Genomic DNA, 21,304 nt, shown 5'->3' on the forward strand with positions numbered 1-21,304 from the left:
AATAATAATAATAATAATAATAATAATAATAATAATAATAATAATAATAATAATAATAATAATAATAATAATAATAATAATAATAATAATAATAATAATAATAAGGTTGTTAAGAACGACAATTAAATGTTGAAACAAAACAAAGGCTTATTCATTTCGGAAAAAAGCCTGCACCGACCAACATTTTTTCAGTGCTGGCAATCATTTAATTCCAACATGTATAACTATTATGTACACATTTTTATTCACATATTGCATGGCTTTATCAAATGTAAAGTATTGCGTTCCACAGTAAGATATATATACAGTCTACTCCGGATAATCGCAACACCTTGGGATCAACAAAAATGTTGCAATTAACTGAAGTTGCAATAAACCGAAGTTGAGTTTCCAGTCCACTATTACAACATTTTACACATATATGGTAAACTCAAACCAGTTGTAAACATTGTTTTTAGTCCACCACAGACTAGAGTAATATGGTTGAATTAAAAGCCATATGGCAGCCCTGCATTGGTGTTGTCAGCTTTGATGCAAGTCGACATCTTATTCAGATATGATTCACTTTCACTCTTTTGTTCTCAATATTTGTAAGAGTCAAAGAGATTAGCCGTGATGAGAGAAAATAAACTCTCATTAAACTTGTTGGTCACAATGCACAGTTGTCAATCCGAAAACAAAGAAGATCACCCAGTCCCTCTTTACAACCATCATTGTCTACTTGTTGTAAAGATTATGCCCACCCCCCTCGCCTCCTATTCAATGGCCAGAGATGACATCAGAAATCCCTACTGCAAAACCCCGTCCTCTTTTGTCTCTCTTATAAAGTGGTGACACACTATTGTAGCATTAAATCCTGCAGATTCTAGATTTTTTTAACCTGTCACGATTTCCTCCTTGATGAAATTTACACATTACATTTTGTTAGATTGATTTGAATTTACCACTTTTTGAGGGTGAAAATTTGTTGCAATTAACCAGTGACTTTTATATAGAATTAATTCTGTTTCTTGGGAAATGTTGCGAATAACCGAAAGTTGTGATTATTGGAGTGGACTGTATATATATATATATATATATATATATATATATATACATAAAAATAAAAATAAATAAGGTCACTCACGTATATATTCATTTTCTATATTTTTTGGATTATTCAAATTGCTGCTGCAAATTATCATCATAATGTGATTAGAGAACCATTTCCGATTACATCTTGTAGTCAACCGAGGGTGTTGTTACTTTGAAAAGGCTGCTAACAAAGAACCAGTTAAATTGGTTAAAAAGGCAAGGATGAGAATGGAAATGTTTTTACAACCCTGAAATAAAAGTGAAAAAAAAAATTGAGTTTGGTTAGCAAAATATCAAGCTCCTAAAATCATACATGTGATGATGATGATGATGATGATGATGATGATGATGATAGTGGTGGTGGTGGTGGTGATAATGATGATGATGTATCTCATACACTACATAACATCATAACAGTAATAATAGCAATCATAATATGATAAATAGAGAACATTGCTCCTTAAAATCCAATTATGGATGTATTTGAAATATATTAAATCCTATATATATGGCAGTGAGGACGACCTCAGGACCACTGTGGGCTTCATTCACCAGACCGGACTGACCATGTGACGTGACGGGAACGAAGAAGAAGAAGAAGAAATCCTATGTAATTTGTATAACAGCCTTTTCTGTCGATGCACAGTAGTTTTATTCCTAGTCTGGAAAGTTAATCATCAGAAATGTTTGCTTGCTTTGAATGATAAGCTAACATCAATCTCACTATCTCCCTTTCAGCAAAAATTCTCATGCAGGAGTAAGGTAAAATTAGTCAGCCTTATTCAACAACAAAGCCTCATGTAAGGGAAAAAATGGTACAAGGAAATGGAAGAGACAGTAAGTGGACGGCTACAATTTTCTCCATTTCAATGCCCAGGAAGATGATAGAAGTTACCCACCTTCCATTCATCGCTTGTCATAAATAAAATTGATAATAATATTGACAGGAAGGGTAGCATTTTAATAACTTAAAACACAGTCAATTATTCATATGTCGAAAGTGAAAAGAATTTTAAATGGGGAACAGTGACAAGTCCTTAATTTTCAAAAATGCTTTCTTATGCTATTTTAATTTTTTGCTGTCAACCTGCCTGATCCAAAGCACCAGTTAATGTGGGAAAAAAAAAACAAACTTATAAAATAACAATGTTCCTGATTCTATTTTACATGTACACCTCTAAAGTTAAAGGGATTTCCACTCTTGTTATTTCATGCATACCTTGATCTCTCTAAAAATGAGAACTCCCCAGAAAAGTGATGCCAATCCACTAGGCCCTGTGGCCACAATTGGGAAAGAGACGGCTTGCGACAGAACAGAGTTTGCAATGTTCCAGCACCCAGTGGCAATAGCCCACAGCACGCCCGAGGATAAACCTGGCACTATCACTTCAGGGTATACCTAAGGACAGATATTAAACAACAGAATTTTATTTAATGAAATGAAAAACAAGTATGTGAACCTCAAGTTCCAGTAGGTAGTGTGTCAGGTAAAACAAACTTTATAAATGAATCTTAAGGAAAATTATAATGAGAATTACTTTATTTCATTTGTTTGTCATTATATAAACTTGAAAGACTTTCTTATCCTATAAATTTTATCAGCTCATGTACATATCCGAAAGAAAACTTTTTTTTTTCAATAGGAAAAACCCCAAAAGAAATAAAGATAGAAAGAAGGAAATAAAAAGAAAATGCTTACTTTAGGTCTGTTCTTTCTAAAGATACAATAGACGATGAAAAACACTGTGCTGGCAAGGTAGATCCCACAAAATTGGGCAAATACATAGTCAAGTCCTGGTTGGAAAAAATGGAGAAGAATGGATATGTGGAGGAAGGAACAAATGTATTGTTTTAAATTGAGGGCTTAAAAAATAGATCAGTAAAGTACATGTGTAACATAAAACTGAACTGACTCGAATTTGCATTGTATCACTTTGTTGTGTGTGTGTTAGGCTTTCAATGAGCCCTCATCGCCACAAATGGCCAAGAAAGCACATTTGTCTTTTTCTGATGTTTTTCTTAATCTGTATGGGTTTCCCTAATCTATGCTAAATTTCGTTTGTTATTCTTTCTGAACATCCGATAATCTTCTGTACATCCACATTTCGAAAGCCTCAAGGTGGTATTAACATTTCTGGTCTAGAGTCCAGGTTTCACAAGCGTAGAGAAGAGAAGGTAAGTTTGGATCACCTTAAGTTTCATGTTAAATTCAATATTGATGGCAGAGATGACTGGTCTTCGATTGTGGAAGGTGTTTTTAGCGATCACAATTCTTTGTTTTATTTTGACAAAATATCTAACGTCATTCATGATGGTTGCACAGAGATATTTAAAAGTTTGCAACTTGTTTGATGATTTTCCCTTTGCTGGTGAGGTGAAAAGATAGATCTTGATTTTGTTTGCTAACGACCATGCACTCAGTTTTCTTCACAATCACCAAGAGTCCCTCCCTCCACTTTGCTACCAAACACTAATTTGTCAAGCATGATTAATTGGAAATTCAGCTTTCTTATAGAGCTTTTAAAGGTTATCTGGTGGTAGTACTAGAACTATTCTGAGATCATTGAGGTGTGTTTCGCTTGGGGGTAAACAGTCTTCTGATATCAATTCAAAAAGATTGGCAGATCTGAATGCACAGCTCTTGAGAATTTGAATTTACCCTGCTAAGCTTGCTTATATTTCATGTTATGTACAGACGAAATCAAATCATTGCAAATATTACTTGTTTAACGACATGAGTCATTATATAATGTATCAAACTATATCATATGGCTGCATTTCAAACATTCCTTTGATTGCAGTCACTCACCATTTTGACTGGCATTCTTGTAGTTGTTTTGAACGTACAAGGTTGGAGTGAAATTGGACCCATACAATAGACCAGAGAACACAGACAGGGCGCTGCCACTGAAGTTAAAAATAAAATATCAAAAGATGAAGAATACATTACTCAGGTTGTAAAAAGGGGGCTTTTAATAATTGAGATTGAAAAATGATTGAATAATATAATTTTTAGAAAATGAAAAAAATGATGTAACCTCAGGAAAGGACACGTTATACAAAATAATTATTTTGGTTATTGACCTTTTAGCTGACAACAAAAGCATAATAAAAATAAGAAAAATGGTATTGACAATTTATCGGTAAAACATTGAGAAAAAATTTAAATTGTATAAAATATATATAAAAAAGAAGAAAACAAGATTTGAAAATATTGGTCTTCCTGGATTGAGAATCTAATCCCTGATCTGAAATAAGATCGACCTTCAGACAATTATTTGCTCTATCTTCACATCTGTTTTGCTTGACAAGACACCAAAACCACTCTTCGGGTTTTTATTCCTATACTAAAAAACAACAAAAAGACAAAAACAAAACAAACACACACAAAAGCAACTTAAAAAAAACATTTAAAAAAACAAACTCCAAAACAATCACAAGTTTTATAATAATTTTTTCTAAAGTAATAAATAACAAAACAATGGTACCCACTCATACTTATTTGTGCGATAGAGAACATTTAATTTGTTTCATACGACTGTATAGCCCAATAGGGCTTGGGAAATCAATACAATATTTTGATGCATATCATAATTATGCATGCAGCTAATCATTGGAAAAGTAAGATATGAAATTATAATTTCAGCTTTTAAAATGTATCAAAAATAAAAGGGCAGTAGAACGTTCAAGCGTGGCTAGCAGCTTTGATCAAGTGTTGAAGCAAACAGTGTGAATATTCAAATCTCCTGAGTTAATGAGGCCGAAATTTATCATGGATCATGTACTGGTTCAATTGCTTGTTACCCTCTAAATATAAATTACAAATAAATATGAGCGCTTCTACAGCATATCTATACAGACTGACCATGCTCAATGTGTTTCATAATGTGTCATTATTACCCAAGCAAGCCATTTCATATGATTAAAGTCATCTGTTAGGCATCCTTTTTGTTTTATTCTCTCACAACATTCTTCACTGCCTATACATCCTGTAAAAAAAAGTAGTCCTCCAGAGCCATTAGGACTATGGATTGGAGTTTATCCCAGTTTCTAGAGCATGAATAAAGACAATAGCAATTGCTTGCTATCCTTTTGATAGGATGCTAGTCTATTGCGAGTACTTTCTACCAGATCTAACAGACCCAGCTGCCCAACAACTGCTGGGTGGACAGGGGATCCAAAAAAAAATCTCAACATCACCCGGTGTCCCTTTGCAAGTGAAAAGAGTGCTCTATCAACTGAGCTAATGGGACCCCTGAAACAGCCTTTACTTATTCACAATTGAGTCAAATAGGGTAATGTCATTAATGCAACATGCATGTAACCACAATGTTGATACCATAGATTTGTAATCAACGTCATCCATATGCTCACAGATCATGCTAAACATTGCTTGACTTTGCTACAAGATGATACTGCTCACTGACTTATGCATCCTCTTGGTTCCTTGGTGGACCATAAGGCACCAACAAATTTCCACCAGGCATCTCTCTCGAGTCAACCAGCTCAACTCATTCCATATCTTTACAGATTCTTTCATCTCCTTTTCGACTGTCCTCCTCCAGGTGCCCAATGCTCTGCCCCTCTTTCTCTTTAGGGACCATCTTAGAGCTGTGTAAGGCGGTCTGGACTTTTCACTTCTGAGAACATGTCACAGCCATTTCTATCGACTAGCTTGACTTCTTCATTGGTGATATGATGTTACCAACCACGTTTCAGGATTCTGGAGAGGCATCTTCAATCAAACCCTCTGAGGCCGCTCTCTATCTTCTTGTTCTTCTCCAAGTTTCTGCTGCATACAGGAGAACAGAGCAGATGTTGGATATATAGATCCTTATTTTGGTATTGGTATGCAAGGGAGTTGATTTCAAAATATTCCTGAGCCCATTAAAAGTGCAAGCTGCAAGTTCAATTCTAGTACTAACTTCTTTTTCAATGTTGCTATCAGCCGAGATGTAACTGCCCAGGTATTTGAAGTGTTCCACCTCGTCCAGATCTGTGCCTTGGGTTTTGACCATTTGTTTGCTATTTGTCTTTACTTTCATGACTTTTGTTTTGCCAGGACGGATTTTAAGGCCTACACTTTTTGATATCTAATCCACTCTTGCTCAGTGACTTTTTCTACCAGTTCTGATATAAAACCTAGCCACTCAACCACTGATTCAAAAAAGTGTAGCAGGTACCTAGGTTGTTGATAATAACAAGAAACAAAGTGAGTGGAGAAGTGCCAGAAGACATTACAGAAAAAAACTTTATTCTATATTGCCTTCAAGTACTTATACTCACTTTTTTCTTCTTATTACCTCATCACTACTCGGTAGTCAGGGAAGTCACAAGAAAAGTTGATTAAGACATGTCATAGGCCATGTCTATTTCAGCTATTTCAGTAAAAGCACTTTCTACCAACTTAACTACAGGCAAAATTCTCACACAAAAATCAAAATTATAGCTAAATGAGTAAAACGCATAGTTACAGAAGTCTCTTCTTGTTTGGGGAAAGATTATCCATGAAAGAACTTTCATCCTCATCGTCCCCAGATTTCGCCTGTTTACTTCCTCTTCTCCTGTTTTCTGGATCCTTTGAAAATAAGAAAACAAAAATGATTCAATTCTATAAATTTCACAAAAATCTGCATAAAAACCATAAATAGTGGACATCAAATTAAATGAGGTTAGATGGACTGACGTTCGAATTCTTATTACTTCTGCTGGAGCTTTATTGAATGCATTTATATGAATTCCCAACCTATAAAAATTAGGTTTCATATTTTGCTAATTGAAATTGAGGCCAAGTTGTGTCTGAGTGCGCTAAACCCAAGGTTAACAGTAAAAAAATGAGAGCACATTTTAACAATGGAATTAAAATCTGCATCAGAAAAGAGTGGAATCTGTTCTAAAATATAGAGCCGCGAAATTCATTATTATGAACAGATGACTTAAAATTTCAATTAGAGAGTGCGGTCATGAGATCTTGTGGTATGACACTCGCCTTCCAATAGGAAGGTCCTGGGTTTGAGTCCTGCTCTGAACAGTGCATTGTAAAATCCTCGGAAAAGACTCTTTACTCAAATTATTTCACCTTACTCAGGTGTAAAATGAGTATCCGGTTTTGAACAGCATTGTGTCTGTCAGAAAAAATTGTAAAATTTCTTAACAGCTGTCATATCTCGTCCTCCATGTTATGTGTTGCTGTTGACTGAGGGACCCCTTGTAAGGCGCTTTGATCACCTTTATGGATATCGTCCTATATACAAGCTCAAGATTTTTGTTTTGTTTTTTCCTTAGAGTAATAACCCTTTTATTGGAATTAGAGAAAATCATTGACTAATTTGTTGGCTGTTTCCTAAAAAGGTTGAAAGAAAAATGCTTATCGTTGAAGTAACTTTCAATGAATAACAATCTGACCTGTGTATCTTTTTTTTAAATCAAAAGACAATCAATTTTGAATTATTTTATTATCAGGTGAACGAGTATTTCAAACAATTTGAATTAAAACTATTTTGCAGATCTAAACAGAAATCGGTTTCAGTCGAGAAGTAAAATTCACATTAAGGATGTTGATAAATATAAAAAGTTACCATGATTTGTATTTCATAATGAACAGAATTGTCCAAAAAGACAAAAAAAAAATTAAATAAATAAAATAAAAAATTCTCAATAATAAATACCTCAGTTTTCAAAAATAAACAAAAAATAAATATGAGCTATCTTAACAACAATACACTATATTTTGAACATGAGAGGGATGAAAAGCAGCAAAAACCTTGTAATGGTAAAAATACTAGCAAGAAGGAGAAATAATTAATGCGCTTCAACTAATAACAATTCATAACAAAACCTTTTTGCCTGTAACACAACGGCCACGGATACAGAGGACATGCAAGTCTGTGCAAATATATATATATATATATACTGGCTATGTGACATAGAATAAAAATGTAACAATAAAGAAAAGGAAAAATGCAGTGTTCAATGAGGCCAGATTTGAAAGATGCGACCTGTAGCAAAGTAAAACAAACAAAAGACTATAAATGTAATTTAAAATAAATCACCCTAGAGTGAGCCTTGATAAAGATAAGTTAGAACCTACTGTTAGTTTCTGAAAAATAGAGTGTTCTACAAACTTGAAGGACCGAATGAAAAAGCATTCATATTTAAACTGTGTAATATACAATCTATAAAAGAGTAAAAAAACATTATTTTGGGTATTTTATTTTTTGTTGAAATGTCACGAGCCAATTACACACTTGAAGGCCAAAATCGTGTCGAAATAATTTGATGTGGATAAGTTTGTAACTAGGCTACAGAAATTTTTTTTAGAAAAAATCAACATCAATCATCTCTTAACATTGCATACCTCTGACTTGAACACTAAAACGTCTGCATTTGAGCTTGAGTGGTCAAGGCTGGACTGTGACCGATTGATGGAAACATCCTGAGATGGAAAATTTTTAATGTTGCTGCTTGAAGCTCAGAAAACAAATAACTAAAAAAATAAAATTAAATTAAACAACCAAGACACCTCTACAGAAAAACCCTGACTCCAAAAATAAAACAAATAAAGAAAAGACAACGTAATTGAATGCTTTTTCAATGTTTGTTTTATCTTTAAGGGTTTTACGGTGCTTGCAACACATTTAGGTCATATCAGCGCCACTAAAAAGGAAGGAAATAGTAAAGACATTCTAGGCGTACAATTAAAAGGACTTGAGGGAAAAGTAAGGCAAAGGGGAATAGTTCAAATAGGGAACAGATGTAAATTCCAAGCGCACACTATCAGTGTACTTAGTTTGGGATCACCTAAAATTCTCATCCAGACACCAGTACAAGATCCCACTAAGAGGAATACACTCAAATGTTTACAAATCATTTGTTAAAAATGAAAAAATAACAGCACATAACAGAGAGATGATTTACAAGGAAAAAAACATAATCTCCCAAAACTATAACTATGCATTTGATTGTTTCCTCCCAGCCAAGGACTCCGGCCAGGGTCAGGATAAAACCAAGTAATCTCATTCCAAGACAAAGACAGAAAGCAATTGGAAAACAAGGCACAGGGGGATAGCAGACAAAGCAAGAACCTCACTTCCCACTATGGGAGGTCGGGAGCCCCACTGAGATGTTTCAATGTAATCAACAGAGACAATAAATGGTGTGCAATAATTGACCCTAACAACAAAGTCTATCATGTTACAGACATCAAATTTCTGTCTTGGAACTTTCACATCATTTGTCTATTAAATTGATGCTCACATTCAACTACTTCTTCATTATTTTTTTGTTTGTTTGTTTCTACCTGAGACAAAAGAAAAAAAGAATGTTTCCTCATATTACATTGAGAACTTGCGTTTACTTTTTGTTTCACTCCCCTGGGGTCTAATTCATGGACTGGGACTACAACGAAAGTCCGGGACTAAATCTGTAGTCTCAGACTATAAGGCAGTGCAAGCTATTCATGAAGCCAGACTACACGACATCTTAGACTAAACGAGGGACTAAACTTGTAAAATTGACACCCGCGATCTAGCAGGCGTAAATAGCGTAGTCCGGGACTAAATATGAAAATGTCTCAGACTAAGTAATAATCATCCCTGTGACCAATAATAAATAGGGACCCAAGCCCCATCATGGAGGTCTGTTTCAAGGACAAGTAAGTTGGATGAAATCTGTTCAGTCTTACAAAACAATCAATCAGCTCTGACAAATCTTGTCAATCCGTAACTTCTTCTTCTTCTAGGTTCCATGCCTGGTCCAGGCTTCGGATACTGCATGAATTATCTCTCTCCATTCCTCCCTGTCTCTTGCTTTTTCAAACAGCTCTTGGATTGTTAGGTTGGTGAAGCCCTTCAGTTGGTCTATGAGTGTTTTTCTTTGTCTCCCCCGGGCGCGTTTACCAGGTATTTTTCCACAACTTGCAGGTATTCATTCTTATCTTTCCTTACTATGTGTCCGAAAAAGGATAGTTGTCGATCCGCTATTAAGGGCATTAGTTTCCTTTGTTGGTATGTTTGTATTAGCACTTCTTCGTTCGTTTTGTGTGCAGTATACGATATTCTCTGCATCCTTCTCAAACACCTCATTTCAAAAGCTTCAATGTTCTTTTGTGTTTCTGCATTTGTAGTCCAGCTTTCGCATCCGTATAACAAGATTGGCCACACGTAGCACTTCAAGACTCGGAATCTAATCCCGAACGACATCTGTTTGTTTTTCAAAATGTTTCCGAGGTCCATGAAGGCCTGTTTGGCTTGAGTTATTCTTGCTCGTATGTCTCGGTTAAATCTTCCATCTGTTGTCACTATTGAACCTAGGTATTTAAAACTTTCTACGTTGGTAAGTTGCTCGCCGTGAATCGTTATATTGCAGGTGTTGTTGTTTTCGGGGTTTTTCTGTATTACCATGCATTCCGTTTTGGTGATATTCACTTCCATTCCCTTGGCTTCACTATCTACTACCACTTTGTCAATCCGTAACTAATCCTTATTAAATTGATCTCCCTCGCAAAAACAAATGGAGTGAATCAAAACCAAATGCATGCCTTTCATAACATACATCACGGAGAGTTGGGCAGTTGGAATAAATGGGCAATTGGATAGGTGTTTGCCTGAGATAAGCTGTATTCAGAACATTTAGAGTTACATATGTGACCCACAACAACAAACTGGTATTATGTCAGACTGAACCAGACACAAAGTTATATATTGTAAGTCAATCTGTGAAATAGGACTTAAATCAACGTGCTTCAATTGAGGAGAATGAGTGTAGTGTGTTAAACGGCAACTCACATTTTGTATTTCTGATCAATAAAACGTAAAATTCGATTTTCAGTAAAAATAAAAAACAAAAAAAAACTTCTTTTAACGTAATTCTATATCAAGGCAGTAAGTTAGACAGTTTAAATTGGTCATGCAGGTTGAAAATACTAGCTTGTGAGGAGAGGGGGGGATGCAAACATTTCACAATAAGCAAAGGTAAGAATTGCAAACCTCTATGAGATTTCGACCTACAATATGCTTTAATTTTGTGTATGCTTTGAACAAATCCAATTACAATCATTTAGGTAATTTTAATTTCTGAAGCAGTTCAAAATAAAACATTAACTCAACAAGTGAATTTTCATGGAAAGAAAATTATCATCTTTTACATAATTTTTTATTTTTTTACATGTATATAAGCGAAGCATGCAAATCACTTGTACTGGGTCGAATCTGATAAGTTACATATTCATCGAGCTCTAGCCGACTTTGCCAAAATTGCTAGTCTCCGAGTCCCAAATCGGTTCGTCAAAGAATTTTAGGAAGCAGATACTTGTTATATGTGAGATTCTCAGTGATTCTGGACACGCAAAACAGACTCTCAACCACGGTGGATACTCAAAGCCAAGGTAGGAATGGACATCTCTCTCTCTCTGTGTCACAAGCACATACACGCACATATGATAGTCAAGAACAGAGATTTCTAGTGACTAGTTCATCAATTATTTCTTATCTAGTCCTAGTCAGCGTATGTGGCCTTTTTAGCTAGAACATTTAACCACAAATGGAACGAACTGAGGGTTCCCGGTTGTTGAAGATGTTTTTTTCTTCTTTGTCATCTACTTAAAATGTCTAATTAAAAAATAAGCGTGTTCCTGTAGATCAGTTAAAAGCTAGAGCAATGTGGAAATTGTTGTCGGTCTAGTTTACCACATTTTGTCACTGATTCAAGACATTGCTATGCTAACAATGCAATCCCCAAAGCCTGCTCCAGGCAGGCAATCACTTAAAAAAATCTAGACAGCCTGCATTATTTTTTCTCTATGGTTACAAATACAAATCTTTCGTAGTTGTTGGCAGATCTGAGTTTGTACAAATAAAATTAACAGTAAGAGAATTATTTTTGAAAAAATCATTGACAAAAATATATGATGGTGACGTTTGCTCATTATACAAAAAGCATGCAATTCAAGGAAAAGTCAGAAAAATCATACAATGGTCAACAAAAAAATCCGAAAAAAAAACAAGAACATATCTAAACATATGTTTTGTGAACACTTGCAATACTATAGAAAAATTATAGCAAAACTGAAGCAAAAATGAGGAAAATTCTAATATATATGTATACATAAAAAAGGAAAAACATCTTGATAAAGGAATGAAATTGGAAAAATGAATTAAACATCAATGGAAAATCCATGCAGTTGAAATCTAGTAACACCCATAAGAGGTTAAAATGGATGTTAGAATCCAGTACCATTTTCAAGAAGTTAAATTGGGTGCCAAAGATTAATGGACATTGTCTTTTTAAAGCAAGTGGAAGGGGCAAAGACACATATTGAGATTCTTTATACTTACAAACTCTACTTCATCTCTTAATCTAGAATATTCCTGGAATGAATGATTAGCAAATGACTTGACAATTTAAGAAAATATAACTTAAAAGTAGTAAAAACTTTCTAAAGGAATATGATACAATGTGTTTCTATGTTTGATTAAAAAAGATGACCCTTTGAGCACAAAACACAAGGAGCTCATCCATGGAGTTTATCCTGGTTTCTGTAGCATTCATGGACATTAAATAATGCTAACTGCATGCTTGAAAGGACGTTGATCTAACTAAGACCTGGCTATTAAATACTAGCCTTGCCAAAAAAGTCTTGGCGCCAATTGAATATCTCCGATTGAATTGAACTTGCCGGTATAAACAATACATCAAAATGCGCGCAATGTTTTCTTCTATTAAGTCGCTAAATTTTGTTTAGGTACTAACTTTTTATTCTAATTTATCTTATTCAAAAGAACCTTTTCCCGAACATGTTGGTCGAAGAAATCACACCAAAAAATCTATGCAATAAACAGTGTGCTGTGACTGAGATCTTCACTGTGTTTATGGTAACTCGAGGGTATTTGAACAGTTCAAAGGTGGGCTATATGCTTTACTCGAACTGAAACTGTCTCCACCAACATTAATGAGCAGTGGTCATCCACAAAGTGCATCAACCACAGTAAATCAACCAGACATTGACGACATAAATCGAGATAATCGCTGGATAAAACAATCTAACATTTCACAAAGGCTTTTGAATGTCATAGGGAAGAAAATGGATATATTGTTCAAGAAATCCTGGGTTACATTAAGGTATGTGCCCTTTCGATACCAAGAATGCTCACATAAAGACATGATCACATTGAAAGAGGAAGTTATCTTGAATCATAGAACACCCCCCTGACATTTCAGATTTAGCTCCAAGTGACCATTTCCTTTTCTTAAGACCTAAGAGACACTTCAAGGGGGAAATTTTTGGCAGTGGTGGCGAGGTGTAGACAGAGGTGATTCAATGGGGTAGAAGTTTACCACGTGACTTCCCCTTCAACTCGTTGCAATTACTGGTACGTTGTTGGTGGCTCTGGGTGGATGGGAATGGTGACTATGCAAAATTTAATATGATAAACGGAAAGGACATAAACTAAGCTTTGATCTGATACCTTTGTTAATTTTGTATCCATTATAGTTTTGAAAATACAAGTGCTGCATCAAGCCTTTTCAGTCTACCCTTGTAATTGCTTGATGGAAAGGTACATTTGTGTATAAGTCGAATGCGAGTTATTTCAGTCTTTTCTCAAAATAGACTTGAAAGACAAATTTCCGACTAGAATGAATTAAAGGAGCCATTTCTATATTTTTATTACCTGGAGTAAAATGTACAAATATGAATTAGATACTTGTCCAATACATCATCTTGATCTTTTCTTCTTTTTTTTTTACATTTGATCTTAATTTTTATAGCTAATGCAATTTAAAAGCTTGGAGTCTGATATTTTCGGATATTTATACATTGCATCATTTATCTCCTTCAAAACACCTTGCCAATTAATAATAATGCTGGTCAATAGCTAAAAGCTACTATCATGTGGCTAATGACAACATTTGACCAGAACCTCGTATTATTTCCCTGCTAGTACACCAGAACACATACACACACAAACACCCCCCCCCCCCTCTCTCTCTAACACACACACACACACACACACACACATACACGGGACATAAGCAGTCTCAGACGCAAATCTTAAAAGCAACAATTTTGTAGAATTGTCCCTTACATTCGTTATAAGTGGACTATCCTCCTGTGTTGAAATTTCAATTTCCATATTGGAACTACTGACTTCATTTTTAACCATTAAAAGGATCAGTATGCTGACAAAGGCCAACACGACGCTGAAGTCATTCATCAAGTGATGGCTGATAGAGGCAGCTTTAGTGCCAAAAAGGCCAAATCTGGAGATGAGAAAAGTAATTGAAATTTTAAAAATAAATAAATAAATAACAAACGATAATAAGAAAGAAACAGACAAGCAAAAAAAAACTAAATATCAAAATGTTTTTTTAAACAACAATTCCCTCCCTTTAAAATACGCATTAAAAATCTACAGCAGTAATAAGTAGAAGAATGAGCGTTAGAGTAAAGACCAAATTGTACAAATCCTGCATTTTGTCTGTATTTTTATATGACTGTGAATTTTGGACACTCATAGCATATCGTGATAGAGCGCATTCGTGCCTTCAAAAACGAGTTTTGGAGAAAATTCTTGAGTCCCTTATTCTGAGCCAATGCAGAGAAGACACCAGAAAGGAGACTAAAGTTTGGGTTGACCCTTAGGAACCTATTCTGTCCAGTGTCAGTAGTCAGATGTCCTGCTTTATCCATATCACAAGTGTAAAGTGTGTAAAGCAACATATCTAAATCAGTGTAAATTTATTGCAACCAAGTGGATTTACTCAGATCTTTGAAAATCAATTGTCAACAATCAATATTTCAAATGGATGTTGAAACTCATGGTCTATCATGAGAGAGTCCAACAGATGACATAATTTAGACCAGTGTTCATTCCAATGGTAATAGGACCTCACATGGTATGATGGTCTGTGCAAGTCAGGGTACCTTAAAGAGACAAAGAAGAAGAGGAAGGCAAAAGAAGCCATTATGAATAACATCACGGAAAGAAACAAGATGCACTTGTCAGGGTTGGTGGAAAAGGTTACTGATGAACAAGCCCGGAGACAACTTGTGAATTCTGCATTCCATACATTCCCCCCACAAATTCCCATTCAAGGGACTGCTTGAAAGAGTGAGTGACTCTCTGTCCACTCAATTGTGCTTTGATAGCTAGATTTGTTATATTGGCAGAAAGTACTTTGTGTCAGTACTCTCCTATCGAAGAGGAAGCAGCAATTGCAATTGTCCATTTTTAAAACTGCAGAAACTTGGATAAATACCGGCCCTATGATCCTTATGACTGAGAAGGACTACCAAAATGTGTTTTTGAATCGTCTTGTGTTCACTTACTTTCCAATGGCCCAGCCTATACACAAAGCACAGGTCCCCCATATACTCAAGCCCAATCCCATCCCAATTGTTTTGATGATGGGAACCACACAAAGATTGCCTGAAAAACAAATAAAACAATATTTATGTAGGGTTGAACAACATCTTCGCCATGACAAAATATGTCAAATACACAGAACGACATAAGCAGTCTTTCGGACACTTTTATAGTGTTTATTTTTCTTGACAACCATAATGTTGTTTTACACCAGAGAGACATCTGAATTTCATGTATTTTTATTTCTTATTATAGGATAATATCAGGAAAAAAAATCTCTTTAAATGATATTTCTTTGGGTTTTTTTCCCCATTTTATAGTTTTTCCGATCTCTCTTGTTCTAGTTTTAGTTCTATTGTATTAATATTTTGCAAAACAAAATTAGACACATCCTGTCTGTAGGGATATCAAGCCATATTTTAGAAAAATATGGAAATCTTTTCTCTTCACGCATTAATGATCAAAAAGTATGGTATCTGGTATCAAAGCAAAATGACCTTGAATGTGGTCAATAATTGGATGAGTAGTATTGACTTCAAAACTTTGATCCAACATTGAACCAATGGGTAAATATATATATATATATATATATATATATATATATATATATATATATATATATATATATATATATATATATATATATATATATATATATATATATATATATATATATACAGTGTTTATTTTTATCATTGATACATTTCAGGTTTGAATAACTTGAGAGCTAAGTAAGATTTCATCAAACAGTTTTTTGCCATATGTGTGACCCTTTGGTAGCTCAGCTATGACATCATCAGCATAAAAGGATACTTTTGACAAAAATATATATTTATATATATATTATTGTAATATTTACCACGATGTTGGAGTCATTGTTATATGTCGAGCACTCTTCGTGCCATATTTGTATCCAACACGATTCAATATTTATATAAATATATGTGTGTGTCTGTGTGTGTTTAATAATGGTTGTTTTAATTTTGTTTTCAACAATGCAATGGGTATATATATATATAATATATATATATATATATATATATATATATATATATATATATATATAATATATATATATATATATAATATATATATTATGTGTGTGTGTGTGTGTGTGTGTATGTATTTATTATCTTACCAACAGCCCAAATAACACCTCCCAACATTGGCATGACGTACAGTTTGCTGTTATTAATCATTTGGAGAATCAGGCCACTCAAAAATATTCCACTACACAAAATCCATTGGAAAAACATGCCTATGAATAAAAAGGACAGAGGCATTTTAAAACATCAAAAAAGATTTTGAACAAAAAGAAGATCCAGCAAAACAACGGAGCAAATGCTCTACAAGATGTTCTACAAGATTAAAAAATATCTCTTGAGAATTTAATCCTTTAACAACAAGACAAAATTTATTTTTCAAATCATCGATTATTCATTTATCTATCTAGTTATGACTACATACATGACTGTGTTCAACAGGAAAGCATTAACAGCAATGTGTCATTAAAGCCGATATCTCAAAACTTTTGTTGCAGAAAGACTAGTAAAGAATAAAAAAATTTCAGCTCTAACCATATCATTTTAAGAATAATGTAATTCTCTTTCTTGTTTTTCTTTTTTCCAAATATTTTATAGCTAAGCACACTCTTTATGGCTTTGATATGTGTGGCATATGACTCTTTTGAGCTGACCTTTGAATTATATCAAAATTCTGAAACCTAGAATTGAACAAGGAATTATGCTTCTAACGAAACATGTTGCACCAGAAGCTCTCAATAACAACACCAGAGCTAAGTCGATTTTATCACCATTCATTAAGGTTTGTGAATATATTATGTGTAGCTGAAGTTTAAATATTTCAGTCAAGTACAATATGAGTGACTTTAGAAATGTAAGTCCTTCATATAATTATAAAAAATAATTATGCCCTTCCACTACGACACCATAAGATATCGTCGCCTAGGCATTCCATGAAGGAATATAGATATTTCATCAAACAAAATGTCTGATGTCAACAGGAATCACCCATGACGTCCAAGTGAGCAAATTGGGGGTTAATAATTTTGCTCAAGGAAAAAAACCAAAGTGTCTGAAGTGGGGCTCAAACCCGGGACCTTCCAGGCCACAGTGCAATGCCTTAGCCACTCGGCCACGTCGCCCCCCCCCCCCCCCCCCCATATAATTATAAAACTTTTAAATCACACTTACCATCTCCTGTTTTATATTTCTTCACAGGAACAAAGTTGCTGCCATACAAAACGACAGCGACAACTGCACAGATGAATCCTACATAATCAGGTGTTGAGTCACCAGATTTAGGGGTGGTGGTGGGTATGGTGGTTGTTGATGATATGTTGTTTGACATGAACGGGAAGACTGGATCCATGTTTGATTTTCAGTTACTTAATTATTGCTTGTCCTGACGATATATCTTGGTGGCAGGGAGAAATCTGGAATAAAACTGTTATCAAAAAATAAAAGGAAGAAAAGATGCAATGAGAGAATGATTTGTTACTCAAATTTATTCTGCTGCTCTTCTTACATTAACTACTGTTGGATAATTGTAACAAGACAGTTTGAAATTTGAAATTATTCTAAATTCAAATTATAACCTCCAATCAACTTCAATGGATGCATATGTGACCTACTGCCTCAATATCAGTGCAGCCAACCTTGGCCCATAGTAGTGGTTATTATGGCTACACCTCCAAATTCATTTCGTCAACCCAGCTTCGGAAGTCTTCCTCCACCATAAGAATTCATAGCCACCTGCAAGTCTCTTTACTGGACAGTGGGGGACGATGTGATCACTGGGCTCTGACACTTCCGGCAGGTATCACTGTTCCCAAGCTTCCAGCTGCATTTATATTGGTGCAATTCTGCCATGTGCTGTTAAGAGGCGATTTGAGGAAACCCAGTATTTCTGGACATTGTGGAATGCAGGCATTCTATTGCTAGGGTCTGTTACGATCTTTTCCTCCTCTTGGTGTTTCTAGCCTAGCCCATGAAAATGTGTCCAATGAAGAGCCAAAATGAGCAAAGTTTTGAAAAAAATGTGTCCAATGGAGAGCCAAAACGAGTAAGGTTTTGGAAAAATGTGTACAATGGAGAGCCAAAACGAGTTAGATTTTGAAATATCGTGTAAAATGGAGAGCCAAAATGAGTAAGGTTTTGAAATATCGTGTAAAATGGAGAGCCAAAATGAGTAACGTTTTGGAAAAATGTGTACAATCCTGCAAAAACGATAATTAACGCTAATTCTGATGATGGGCCATTAGACCATACTAGCAATATTATAATTGATATTCCAATTAAAGAATAAACTTGCTTCTTTATAGACAATATAAATAGTTTTCACTTCCAGAATCTAGTACTAGTAATATCTGATATGACCCAGCCAGATAATATTGTATTGAACTCCCTATATATGAAATTCTGGGTAAAGAAAGAGATTAAAGTGTTTAAGTACACTAAAAAGAATGTATGGCGGTTAAAAATGCTGCAAAAATTAGATATTTAACAATGCAAGCAATCCTCAGCAAAATGCTTACAATGAAGGAAAATACATAAGAATACGGTACAACTGCAATATGGTCTTATGTCGGAATTAAAGAGGAGGGGAAAATACAGTTTTCTATAGAAATGATCATCAAAAATAGGAAACTTCAGCTTTTAATATTTCAGGACACCGTATGTATTCATTCTAATCAATAAATCATAGGAAATTAAAATAAGTTTCAAATCTTTTTCTCTATGTAATTATTAATCCTCGTTCAGCTTGGATTGATAGCATTTTGAGGCATTGGATCACATAAAGAAATGCGGATATGTGGTCTTGTATGACACTCGCCTTTGGATCAGAAAGGTCTTGGGTTTGAGTCCCACTCTGAGTGACGTATAGTTGAGTACCTGGAAAAAGATTCTTTACTCACATTCTCTAACCATACCAAGGTGTAAAATTAGTACACGGCCATTAACAGCGTGGTCTCTGCCGCAAAATAATATAATATCGCCTAACATGCATTATGTCTCATCCTACATGTTAAGTGTTACTGTTGGCTAGGGATTCTTGTAATTTGTTAAGCATAAAAGTTATTTTCTCTTTTTCTTTAAGAAGCTTTTCACTGAACTAAGAGATCAAACCCTTGTAAATTTATTACCTAAGAATAATCAAGTCATTTCATGAATTCTGAATGGGTTAATATATTTTTAAAAAATGTCCTCTACAAATATTTAAGTGAAAATAATCTGACACAAACATGGGATGAGAAAATACTTTCTTCAAGCAACCCTATCTACATCTATATTTTAAAACATTCAGTGTGGTTCGAGCATCAAATTCAACAGTACTGATTTTATGTTTTCGCTAACATCAGGAAATGGAAGAAGATTGTTGTCATTTTCATGTTTCAGGTTCGGGTTGCTTTTGTATGTTTTCGGGTTTGTGATTTGGGTGGTTTAAAATTACATAAAAGATATTTGTTTCTGTGTCTGCATGAAGATGTGAGTTTGTTTCCTTTGTTGAGTGTAGCCATGTTTGAAATGGAACTGTATCACAGTTAAAGCAAAACTAAATGTAGCATAAGATAAAAGTTGAATACAGTGACCACTTGGGGGTCCCGATAGCTCAGTTGGTAGAGCATTCACTTCATACGCAGAGGGACCATGATCAATCCCAGGTGCAGTTGAGATTTTTTTCTGACACCCCTGTCAACACAGCAGTGAATGGGTAGTCTGTTAGATCTGGTGGAAAGTACTTAGCATTCTATCCAATGGATAGCAAGCAATTGCTAGTCCATTTCACACTATAGAAACGGGATAAACTCTGGCTCCATGGGGTTAATGGCTTTGGAGGACTACAGTGACCCCTGCCTAATAAACTGCCACAAATCAATCAAAGTTTATTCTACAGCTTTTAAAATGCTACCAGAAATAGAAAAATTGAATATATAACCACCTGAGCAAAGGATTAAGGTTAAAAGAATAATATAAAGCGAAGCTACTTCAAGGACCTCAAGGAAAGGAATTTATGAATAATATTACAGCTTTGTTTTGAACATAAAAACCAAAATGTTTTGAACATAAAAAATCAAACAGTCTCAACCAAATGACACTATCTCTAACTGACCATTTGATATCTAATCATATGTAATATTCTTACTTTGAAGTTTGAAACTACACTTGAGCATGGAATTATCGAACACGCAAATCTTGAAATCACGGAAATCTCAAACTCAGTACAATTCCCCTTTTTAATCCCTCTATTTTGTTAGTATCAGCAACACGAAAATCAAAATCTCGAACAAACTGGATATTCCCTTGCGGTCAGTTAATGTTTTTTTTTTTTTTTTCAAATTGTTAGTGTTGAATGGAAGCGAAAGATGCCATCGCTCTCCCCGTAGCGCAAAGTGTCAGTTAATGTGTAACGCATACGTGTGTATTATATGTGTGTGTGTGCGTGCATGCTGAACTGAGGGGGAATTGTGAAGCATGTTTGACCAGCGGCTTTAAAACAGCACCCAGGACTTTACCTCACTTTATGGTACTTAATCTGAGATGCCAGTACCATAGCAAAATGACCAGTATCGTTGGGGCCTTTTAGGCAGTAACTGTGATGTATTAAAATGATACAAACAATTAGGGGTGGGGAAGGTGGGATGAAAGCTGTGTGAGAGCAATGCCCTCCCTCTCTCTTTAGCCTGAGGGTGTTAAATGAGGAGTGAGAGTGATTTTAGGTACCAGATTTGTAGGAAATGACGTCGCGTGCTGAGTGTGTAATCCACAATGTGATATGCTTGCTTTGACTTTTTATCAAGCACACGCAGTGGGAATTGTCATTCCATTTCTGTGACTATAATTGAA

At 34.8% G+C, this 21,304-nt stretch overlaps 1 protein-coding gene across 4 annotated transcripts in view; it reads right to left on the reverse strand.

The window, feature by feature from the left end:
- The window catches only part of LOC144970785 (transmembrane protein 144-like), a 28,554-nt gene continuing 7,250 nt past the window's right edge, over positions 1–21,304 (reverse strand). For 2 of the 4 annotated variants that reach the window (XM_078910796.1, XM_078910795.1), the window contains exons 2-12: positions 17,651–17,903; positions 16,576–16,695; positions 15,401–15,500; positions 14,157–14,331; positions 12,408–12,440; positions 8,432–8,509; positions 6,549–6,652; positions 3,884–3,981; positions 2,774–2,868; positions 2,294–2,473; positions 1–1,322 (exon numbers count right to left, since the gene is read on the reverse strand). In XM_078910796.1, coding sequence (XP_078766922.1) covers positions 1,242–1,322; positions 2,294–2,473; positions 2,774–2,868; positions 3,884–3,981; positions 6,549–6,652; positions 8,432–8,509; positions 12,408–12,440; positions 14,157–14,331; positions 15,401–15,500; positions 16,576–16,695; positions 17,651–17,828 — 1,242 coding nt within the window. In that variant the 5' untranslated portion in view covers positions 17,829–17,903 and the 3' untranslated portion in view covers positions 1–1,241. The remainder of the gene's footprint in view (positions 1,323–2,293; positions 2,474–2,773; positions 2,869–3,883; positions 3,982–6,548; positions 6,653–8,431; positions 8,510–12,407; positions 12,441–14,156; positions 14,332–15,400; positions 15,501–16,575; positions 16,696–17,650; positions 17,904–21,304) is intronic. The other 2 variants (XM_078910797.1, XM_078910798.1) reach the window with 2 other exon arrangements.

This window comes from Berghia stephanieae, chromosome 4, assembly GCF_034508935.2.
Source record: "Berghia stephanieae isolate SIO BIC M18660-M18661 chromosome 4, UCSD_Bste_1.3, whole genome shotgun sequence".
Lineage (NCBI taxonomy): Eukaryota > Metazoa > Mollusca > Gastropoda > Nudibranchia > Aeolidiidae > Berghia > Berghia stephanieae.